This window comes from Orbicella faveolata, unplaced genomic scaffold (assembly GCF_042242905.1).
Source record: "Orbicella faveolata isolate gen_17 unplaced genomic scaffold, um_ofav_v1 contig_1, whole genome shotgun sequence".
Taxonomy (NCBI): domain Eukaryota; kingdom Metazoa; phylum Cnidaria; class Anthozoa; order Scleractinia; family Merulinidae; genus Orbicella; species Orbicella faveolata.
In genome coordinates this window covers 31,376,009-31,386,833 of record NW_028301536.1, presented here as the reverse complement: position 1 = coordinate 31,386,833, position 10,825 = coordinate 31,376,009, and the positions used below count along the sequence as shown (strand labels likewise).

At 39.2% G+C, this 10,825-nt stretch overlaps 1 protein-coding gene and 1 long non-coding RNA gene across 4 annotated transcripts; both read right to left on the bottom strand.

Moving 5' to 3' along the window:
• Nucleotides 1-1,727: 1,727 nt before the first annotated feature.
• LOC149118752 (uncharacterized) lies at nt 1,728-3,141 on the bottom strand. The gene is made up of 2 exons (XR_016203907.1): nt 2,517-3,141; nt 1,728-2,390 (listed from the first exon to the last, which is right to left on the bottom strand). It is a non-coding gene; the product is annotated as an uncharacterized LOC149118752 (long non-coding RNA).
• A 2,720-nt stretch (nt 3,142-5,861) lies between these two features.
• On the bottom strand, nt 5,862-8,836 carry LOC149118751 (uncharacterized). 3 transcript variants are annotated; one of them, XM_089276428.1, is made up of 7 exons: nt 8,491-8,836; nt 8,148-8,252; nt 7,827-7,931; nt 7,508-7,612; nt 7,165-7,272; nt 6,536-6,910; nt 5,862-6,215 (listed from the first exon to the last, which is right to left on the bottom strand). In XM_089276428.1, exons 1-7 carry the CDS (start codon nt 8,828-8,830, stop codon nt 5,953-5,955), a joined length of 1,401 nt encoding a protein of 466 aa, XP_089132554.1. In that variant the 5' UTR covers nt 8,831-8,836; the 3' UTR covers nt 5,862-5,952. The 3 variants fall into 3 exon arrangements, with proteins under 3 accessions (XP_089132554.1, XP_089132593.1, XP_089132640.1); XM_089276467.1 differs by having other exon boundaries at nt 7,165-7,269; XM_089276514.1 differs by having other exon boundaries at nt 8,148-8,219.
• Nucleotides 8,837-10,825: the final 1,989 nt, after the last annotated feature.

Below are 10,825 nucleotides of genomic sequence, written 5' to 3'. Positions count from 1 at the left end.
AAGACTCACGACAGAAGCCGCAAGGATTCGCAGCAAAAGCAATCGTTGGTTGTTCGTCAGGCGATCACCGCAAAAGACTCACGACAGAAGCCGCAAGGATTCGCAGCAAAAGCAATCGTTGGTTGTTCGTCAGCCGATCACTGCAAAAGACTCACGACAGAAGCCGTAAGGATTCGCAGCAAAAGCAATCGTTACTTGTTCGTAAGGCGATCACCGCAAAAGACTCACGACAGAAGCCGCAAGGATTCGCAGCAAAAGCAATCGTTGGTTGTTCGTAAGGCGATCACCGCAAAAGACTCACGACAGAAGCCGCAAGGATTCGCAGCAAAAGCAATCGTTGGTTGTTCGTCAGGCGATCACCGCAAAAGACTCACGACAGAAGCTGCAAGGATTCGCAGCGAAAGCAATCGATGGTTGTTCGTCAGGCGATCACCGCAAAAGACTCACGACAGAAGCCGCAAGGATTCGCAGCAAAAGCAATCGTTGGTTGTTCGTCAGGCGATCACCGCAAAAGACTCACGACAGAAGCCGTAAGGATTCGCAGCAAAAGCAATCGTTACTTGTTCGTAAGGCGATCACCGCAAAAGACTCACGACAGAAGCCGCAAGGATTCGCAGCAAAAGCAATCGTTGGTTGTTCGTCAGGCGATCACCGCAAAAGACTCACGACAGAAGCCGCAAGCATTCGCAGCAAAAGCAATCGTTAGTTGTTCGTCCAGACGTGCGCTCTTTGGTGAAAGTATTTTAAACTGGCAGAAGTGTCCATTTCGATATACAGTCCATCGATAGATCATTCATTTCACGACTCTAGTTAGTTCACAGCACTAGCGTGCAGAATGAAACCGTTGCCTCAACTGGTAGGTCAACGATGAGTTCAAATGAAAGCTGTTTTGGATCGCGTTTATTACCGGAAATTCACTTGCTTGGAGCAGTCAAACACATCGCGCGTTATGCCTGTCAAATTGTACTTTGGCAATATTTTCCGGACTTTCTTGCTTAGTAGTTTGCTTTTCACAATTCTAAAACAATGTTTTCAAAATGACGAACGATCGCGAGTTCTGTAATCCTTCGCTGATTTCTGTCTTCTTTAGGCTTCGAAAGATCCTTAGGTTCCTGGTACGGAAATTCAATTATTACATGATTACACGCAGAACCTACAGGTCTGACCAGTTAGCCTTGTGAAACACAAGCAAAGGTGACAAATGATATATTTTTGCTCAAAGAAAGCCGCACAGAAAGACGAAAGTTGTTTCCTTCTCAACTAAAAACTGAAGGAAAGTTTAAGAAGGTAAAATCTTGAGTTCTTTTAACTGACAAAGATTTTAATAACATAGACAATTTTAACATTTTACTTATTATGCCAAATAAAATACCTTGCATGATTTAACTACCATTTCCGGTGAGCAACGCGCGATAGTCCCTTGTACCCAATAAGACTGAAAAAGAGGGCAAACAATTGACTCTTGTCGTCCGGCAACTTTCGGAAAATTCCATCACGCAAAGTTGGAGTGATTTAAAGCAATACAAAAGTGCTATGATCGAGGCGTTGATTCTATGGTACAATGATCCCTTTATCTTAGGTCAGAGAGGATAGTTGTATGTCCAGCATTGCAGTCCGAGCTAGCGCATATAAACAAATACGCCTACCCTTTATCCAGCTACTTTGTCTCTTTGGTAAGTCCTTTTCTCAGCGGAACTTAGATCTGGCAGAGGTCTTCCCTTAGTCTCTTTTCTTTTTTTCTCTCCAGCCTTTGAAATGACTCAGAATGACTGCAAATGTAAATTAACTCCCGGCAATCTTGAATCGCCGATACATTAATAAGTTTAGGGTCTCAAAATAAAAGCATTTCTTTCAAAGAGAGAGCGAACAGTGCGGAATGGGTTCACCAAAAGCATTTCTCTCAAAGAGACAGCGAACAGTGTGGAATGAATTCACCCGACGGCCATTTCCAGTGAGCAACGCGCGATAGTCCCTTGTTTTCCAGAGGACAAACATTAACTCGTTATGCTAGCAATGAACCACGATTAAGGCATTTAATGTACCCAATAAGACTGAAAAAGAGGGTAAACCATTGTCCCTCGTCTTCCGGCAACTTTCGGAAAATTTTCGATTAAGCAAATTTGCAGATTTATAGCAACCCAAAAATACTATGAGCGAAACGATGAGTATATGGTACAATGAGATCACTTTACTTGATTACTTTAGGATCAAGAGAGAAAAGTTGACCACCGATGCAGACGACTAGCGCATATAAACAGAACAATATGCCTACCCTTTATCCAGCTGCTTTGTTTGTCTGCGCCAAGTCCCTTTCACAGCAGATCTCAGATTAATTGGCAGATCTCGTTTCTTTCCTTTACCAGCGGAGCCCTCGAAATAACTCAGAATGACTGCAAACGAGGAATGTAAATGAACACCTTAGAGTCTAGTTCTTATGCAAAACATACTGATTCCAGTACAATGTACCATCACTTTTCCGTGTGCTGTAAGAGAATTATAGGAATGAATTTACCAACCTTTAAGTTGCTTTCCACTGTTTCTTTATAACTGCCGACTGCTTGCAGCACAATAGCGCCAGCAGCGGTTTTCTGAAGTGACGACTTCTTAAGGCCTTTGGAACGACAAACGAGCGGAGATCCTGGAGATCGGCGGTGTTCCATTGAAGAGAACGTTTTTAACGGATTTGGCCATTCGAGATACTAGTGTTATTACGTCATTTAAAATGACAGCTGCTGGTGTTATGCAATTTTTACTGGTTGATGAAAAATATAAACCGCAACAATCTGACAATGGAGCCATCATTTTCGGGCATGGCATCACGCGCGCGTTGATTTGTAGCGCGTGGCGCTGGGAGTAAGTACGACCGCTTGCGGTTTATCGTCTCACGGCGGAAGACTTTAGACTTTAGAGCTCACTCACGCGTTTTTTGTCCCAGGACGGAAGCAGTTTAACTGATTGCTTTTTCGAAGAAGTCACAGCCAGGAAAAACAAACAAGTCACGTTTTTTCCAGCTAGGGACAGTGTTTTAAATCAGTTTTTAGCAACCCAGACGCTGAACGAAAATCCCAGCCAGTAAATGATCTAATGCTAATATTTCCCAGCCAGCGTAATTGCAGGCTGTCGAGCGGGTTTTCTGTCGAGCGGCTCTGTCGGGTACTCCTGAATGAATACAGTTGAAATGGCCAAAGAACGAGAGTGTTTATAATGAATACAGTGATCCAAGATTTCGAATCTTGCGAGCACAAGGAGTATAAACGCGACTTGAATACTTCTCACATTTTAACTTTCTGGCAGATTTGTGCTAAAACTTAACCCTTGCAGTCCTTCCTTTTAGACGGATTGAGTAGAAATACAGCTTGATTGTAAATTACCAAATTTAATTCATCGAGACTTCTCCGTTCACACCGTGCGCTCGTTGTTTCAGACATATTTTGACAAGTTAAAGTTTATTTTGGTTCAAAGCTCACTTCCGCTAGGGAGGCCGAAGATTTTATTGGTTGATTTATGACAGCCGATGACAGCACGAAATCTCAGTGTGCGCACTCAGGCATGAAAGGCCAAGTGGGCGGTTTTCAAAATCCAGGGGTTTGTCTGCAAGCGTTTCCTTCCTTCCTTCCCCTCCCCCTCCCCCCTCTTTTACTCGCTCCATTTTTCGTGCTGTAATTCTTTGCTTCTGCACCCCACAGAAACGCTTGCTACGCAGGCTAACCAGGAATTGCCACTCAAAAATATAAAAAAATCAAATCGGCAAGTTTAAATTTACGCAAATCAGCCTCAACAGTGTTGATAGATGGGGGATTTCGGGAGTTTACTCTAGTATAGGGTAGCAAAATTCAGCTGAACTAGCTCTGGTATAGGCTAAGGGTTCCAGGGTCCCAGCGGCACATCCCCACCCAGAAATTCCCAAAGTACCCCCCCGGGCCATACCGTCTGTCACACTTTTGTGAATTGTCCATCTCGAAACTCCAATCATCTCTGTTATCGTTGTCCAGATGAATCCTAGTCCTCAAAGTTTCTCAAGCACCTCAACAAGAATTTTAAGAAATGGTCTTCCATGCTTTCCTCTTTTTTCGCTTTCTATCGTAATGGATTCCGCAGTAAAAATTGACGAAGTAATAGCTCTGCGACGCAACACACTGAGCACATCTACAAAAGCGACAGCAATGGAATCTAAATTTTCGTTGTCCCTTGTGTCTCGGTTGTAGCAATGCCTCTTTTACCTAAGCAAACTAATGGTTTGATCAAGAACTTCGGCGTGCGCTTCTGCAACTCCTGAGTCAAAATTCTCAAAAATTATTTCCGTTTTATCCAAGACGGCTGCAAGAAACTTAGGAAACTCGACTTCTAATTCTAGTTCTCCTTCGCCCGCCATGTTTTCAGTGCTCTCTAGTGCTCAGTTACTCTCGTTCCTGTTGGCCGCGCTCGGCCCAGGAAGATTGCATCAATATTCGAGGTGGATTGCATCAATATTCGAGCTATTGGATTGAATCATTATTCGAGGTATTGGATTGAATCAATATTCGAGGTATTGGATTGCATCAATATTCGAGGTATGGGATTGCATCAATATTCGAGGTATTGGATTGAATCAATATTCGAGGAATTGGATTGAATCAATATTTCAGGTATTGGATTGTATCAATATTCCAGGTATTGGATTGAATCAATATTCCAGGTATTGGACTGAATCAATATATCAGGTATTGGATTGAATCAATATTCCAGGTATTGGATTGAATCATGAAAATTAAAAGATTGAATTGAACCAAAAATTTTATTTGCCATTGGATTGAATGCCTTTTTATATGTTTAAATAAAACCATTATTTAAAGGATTAAACATACATTGCAAGGATTGAATTTTGCTACAAACGGCTTGCCATACAATGCTATTTTAAAATTCTGTAGAGAAGTTTCTGGAAATTCCGGGCGTACTTGTATAAGAACGTGAGTATTGTCCGTAAGAGAGCAACGAAAAATGTAAGTAGTGCTGCTGAGTGCTGTAATCCGAGAAGTTAAATAAACCAGTTAAAAAGCTAGACTTGCATCGTAATAAGTTACAGAACTTAGCGAAATTTGTTTTATTGCAAAATAACTAATTCTTTCAAAGAACGTGGAAATAAATGAGGTTTCAAAGTCCCATCTCTTAGTGTGAACATAACGTTTTACATGTTTTTAATGCTCGAGTATTCAATACTGAGAGAATTTTACCAATCACTGCAAAAAAGCAGATTTCAGCGAAAGTGAAAGTTGACAGTGAACCTTTTCATTTATGTTGTCAGGAGGGGTATACTTGTTAAACGGGCAAAAGAGTTGTACTTAGGTATTCAACAACCATCTTACAACGAATCACACATGTAGATTTTGTCTTGAGCATTTCCTTAGCTCCAATAAAGTGATAGGTTACTTCGTTAATTAAAAGTCTTCATAATGCTTTAATGTGGAAAAAGAGGTATACAGCTATACAAGAGAAGTATGTCAAATGTGGAAGATTTGGTTTTTACTTATCGTTCAACGGAATCCTTACATCGGGATGAGTAAAGCTCAAACCTTTCTCGGCTAAAACGGAATAAATAAAGAAGGAAATTAAAAGGGACTAGCAAAGGGAAGGAAGATAAAAAGTAGGACACGAGGGGAAAAAGAGATATTAATTTACCAAATGAACAACAATTGTTTCCTCTATAGCTGATTACAAACCGTCTGCAATTACCGCGTCGCATTTTTTTTTTTATATTTTCAATTTGCTAATTTGTATATACATGTATGGGCAGGAAATGTCAGACGAGTCACAGGGTTTGAATAATCTTGTTTTGCCGCATTTTTAACACAAAATCCCTGTACATAAATAATGACCAAACAATCTTATTTCTCTGCTATTTTAATCACAGTGTAGCTTGAACAGTTGTTACAAACTTTTATTTGCAAAGAAACGAGAAAAACAGGCAGAGAGTTCTTAAAACTTCAGTGGTCTGATTTTCATCTCGGCTCTCTTGGCGGAGTAGTAATATCCTTTCCAGTGATACCAGTTGACACCATCAGCGTATGACGAGTGTTTTCCGCGATGATACAGACCATTCAGGTTGGAAGAATGACAATCATTGTACCACCAGGCTCCTTTAAACCTCACAGCACAGTTACTGCCCCAGCTGTCATTATCCTGATCTTTGGTGGTAAAGGGGTAACCACGATGACTAGAAAGAGAATCACCAGCAGTTCCTGAAAACAAAACATGAGACTTTCACCTCACAAACAATAATATATAAACGTTTTCAAAATATTTGTTTTTAATAAGCGATGACAGAACATCCTGAAGAACTCTACTGAGAGTTCACTTATGAATCAGACAATAGGCTGCCTCTTGTTTACCTCACAGAACTATTTTGACCTTACCAAAATAAGCAAGCATTCAAATTTACTGCCTTTATTTTCATTGAAACTAACATAGCTTCTATCAAATCAAGCAGGAATTAACAGCACACTAAAATAAAACTACTAAAAGATATAAACGTAAGAAAAAATAAAATAAATAAATTTACCTGAGTATGATCCAATACTCAATTTGTACTTAGTCCTCTCGCTCGTAACTGCAAACATGTCGTACTCGGCGTAAACAGTTTTGCCTGTCGTGTCTTCCAGATCTACTCGAAGTCTGTTCTTTGTGTTCGTCAAGCGGTGTATCCTGTCCAGTCCCAGCCAAAACTCGCCATTCAGGTTACCGAAGCCATTCTTGTAGTCGGCCCAGCCGCGGTAGAAATTAACGGAGCCATCCAGTCTCTTCTGGAACACTGTCCATCCCCCACCGGCTGTTGTTTGGTCACAGAATACATCAAAGGCACCTGAACCATCAGGGTCGATTGTATAAACACCGCTGACTTTTTTACCAGATTTGTACAGCTCAGCACAGTTCTTGCCTATTCAGGAAAAAACGATCAAAATTATTATCATCAAAACATGATTGAAGTGAGTGGTTATGAAAGCGAGCCGATACAGTGGAAAAAGTTGCTGCGGTGTTGCGCGGGGGGTGGGGTGGTAGGAGGAGGAAGATCGAGCTATGTGTGGAAAAACTCATCTTTATGTGGGATACGATTGTATCGATAAGAGAAGATCAAATTTTCAACAGAAATGAATGGATCTTTACTCACCTTTGTCTAATATCTGTACTTACTTTTCACAGGCGTCTTCTTTCCTTTGAGGATGTTGATGTCATTTTGCATTTGATTGAGTTGTTTCTTTAGTTCTTGAAGGACACCTTCAATCTTCCTGTTTGGCTCTGCTGTTTATAACAACATTTTAACTTTAATTAAAGAGAACTAGATTTGAAGAGAAGGCTATTGCAGTTTTAGAATTTTGTGTTCTATATATTGTAACTTCACTTAGTAAAATTTATCCTACAGAAAGGTAGTTTTGATAATGAAACCTATTAGTATCTAAATCAATCATGCACTCCGGTAGTGGAAACAGTAAGATTTCCAATTGAGACACACCGAAACAGATCTATATATACGTACTTTTCACACAAGTGCTGTTCTCTTTGATAACGTTGATGTCATCTTTAACGTGAGTAAGTTGTTTCTTCACCTCTTTAAGGATAGTTTCCATCTCTTTAGTTATTTCTGTGAATATGATAAAATTGAAAACTCATCAGGTATGATTGTATCTAAATCTATCGTCATACATTTTGAGTGATGGAGAATAAAGACAACAAAGTCATGGCATCCTTTGGAAAAGCTCGCCACGGGCCTTTTGAGAGTATCTCAGTCTAAAAAATGCACCTGAAGAAAACAGATTACCGGTAAGGGAGAAATAAAAATTCACGGAACAACAAACCATTTAACGATGTTTTGTTCCCTTTTAGGATGTTGATGCCATCTTCAACGTGATTTAGTTGTTTCTTCATTTCTTGAAGGATAGTCTCCATGGTCTTGTGTTGCTCTGAAGAAAATAAAATTTATAGTCGAAACCGATTGCATAGGAAACTATCTCGATTTAATATTATTGCATTTTACAATAGAACTGCCTAGACGGCAACTCCAATTAATTTCTTAATCTTTTTAGAAAGCCAATTATCCAACAATTCTCTAAATTAGTCTCTTCAATCCAAAAACAAGAAAAGAAATCGTAAACACGCAAAAAGAAATTCCTTCTAACCTTTCTCCATCGTCTTGTTCCCTTTGAGGATTTTGATCTCAACTTCAAGATGAGCGAGTTGTTTCTTCGTTTCTTGAAGCCAAGTTTCAACCGTCTTGTTTGGCTCTGAAGATAATAAAATTTAAAATCTAAATAAAGCTGATTGCATTAGAAATTATAGCAGTTTATAATATTATTCCATTTTCTACAGAACTGCCCAAGAAGCAGCTCCATACAGTTAATTACTGAATCTTTGAGGAAGTCAGTTATCAGTATAATCCAACAAGTCTCTAAATCAGACACTGCCCCAACCCAAAAACTGAGAACAAAATTCTCAACACAATTCTCACACATTTTGTCTAACCTTTTTCAATTGTCTTGTTGCCTTTGAGGATGTTGATGTCATCTTCAACGTGATTGAGCTGTATCTTCATTTCTTGAAGCAAAGCTTCAATCTTCTTGTTTGTCCCTGCAGTATGATAAAAGTTGTTGTAGACTTTGTTACAATGCTTTGTGGCTGTAGAACTGACTGGGGTGCTATTAGCGTTATTTCCTCGCTTAGCCGAAGCTTGACTCGCTCCAAACAACACCAAGAACAGCAAACTGGAACGAAACCGCGAGGAAACACAAGTCATTGTGCGAATTTGATGAAAGTCCAATTTAACCGTAGTTAATTGTGTCACGGACTGGTGATGAGAACGCATGTGATTTATTTTAGTTCAATAAAATGTTTGCGTCACCGAATTCAGTGGAAGACGTTTTTTCATGTTTTCTGGAACAATTAATGCCAAATCTGTTGTGCACTATCTGACAGTTCTATAATGATGATAACTTATTAATCAGGCTGAAGGTTTAACAAGGTTCAGGTTCCCAAGGGAGACTTAGGAATGTAAAAGTATGTCAGGGAACTGCTTCTACAAAAAACGCAAAAAATGCACGGAAAAGCAAGGAGGGAAAAAATCGAAAAGCAGAGCGAACGTTCTTGTTGACAAGAGGAGAGGGCGCGATATGGATCGATAAAAATAAGACAAAATAGTAGCTGTTTGGTAAACTTCGAAATGACTAGGTTACTATTTTACATATTTTTGTTGGGTCAGCAAACATGTTGAAAATCTAGAGTCTATGTTTGTATGCAGTTTTTCATCGGAATATAATTACATTTTTTCTGCGACGGAGTTATACGACTGGCCGCTAAAAGTTTTACGAAAGTGATTATGAACAACGTGAATCGCCAAATTAAATCGATATTCCTTTCAGTTTCAGGCGTCCTGCCTACTGTTAATATTCAATTCCCATCCATCACTATCAAGTTCTACTGATAAACAAGAGCATCCAGTATTTACCTTCTCAACCCAATTACTGACAGAAAGAAACTGAAATATGTAGTAGAATAAGTTACAAGAACAAGGACCCTGGCAGCATTTTCGACGGATTTAAAATGATCAAGAAAAAAAATAGTTAATTAAGACATCGGAGTGGCTAGAAATTGTCACATTTTTCATAGACCTTTATAATTAAACAGGTCAATAAAGAACATTATTTAACAGTTGTTATTTGTAACAATGCCTAAAATTATTTCTGTACTAAAACCATAATATGGCGGTCATCCTGATAGCGTTCTATCTTATTTCAGCGAAATTTTGTTTCCACTGAAAAGATTAATCCATTTGGAGGAAAATAATGAAAAAAAAAAAAGGAAAAAAATTAAAAAAATTAAAATATAAACAATAAAGTGACAGGTAAGTAAGCCTGTCGCCTTTTCGTGTTCGGACTATTTAATTACAACTACTGAAAGTATTTTTAAGTAAATAAAATAGGCTTCGATTAAGCCGGAAATTACGATGATTAAAGCTACAGTATCGAAGGCCAGTCGATTCTTCCTGTCGATTCTGGGTTTAAATTGAGGGAGAAAGCGAGAATTAAACCTTTTTTGAGTTTTATCCTGACTGCACCTCGAGAAAATGATGAAAAGAACACAAAGTAGATAATAAAACACAGAATGTTTCGTTTCCCATCGCCTATTCTTTTGTAAAGGTGAGTCGGTTGATCGATTAAAAACGATAAAATAATAGCGGACAAAGAAATATTGACGAATCAACAAATGAACAATTGCAAGCGAACCTATCATCACTCAGGTTTCGGACAAGCTGTTATTAGGGCTGATTTAGATGTCAGAGTCACTTGAGGATGTGTAAGAGGAGGTTTAAACTTGGAATCACCCGTGAAATGGTAGGAGGAAATGAATGTAAACCGGCTTATAGTTTTGGTTTTTCGAGAAAGCTTGGTCGGTTACGCGACACATGTACGTATTAAAAATGCACTTTTTTAGCAATTTCATTGAATCAGATTGGACATACCTTGCGTTTGGTAGCTAGCTATTGCGACATGTACAGGTGACATAGAAAAACTTCTTTTTGAAATCAGACCGCGAAGTAACGTGGTACTGACCAAAACTGTTCCACATCCACATGGAGTTTTTTAATGAAGTCTTCTTATTATATGGCTCGCTCCGTTAGTGGGCAAGATGAATCAAGTACTCCGCTGTGATTGGCTACCCGAGCGATCAAGCTGGAGCTATCTTGCCCGCTCGGGACTACCCGCCATGTCCCGCAAAAAAAATTTCCCCCGAAAGCCATATAATGAAATCGGTCAAGATGGCTTGATATTGGCCTCGTTCTTTTTTTTTTTTTTTTTTTTTT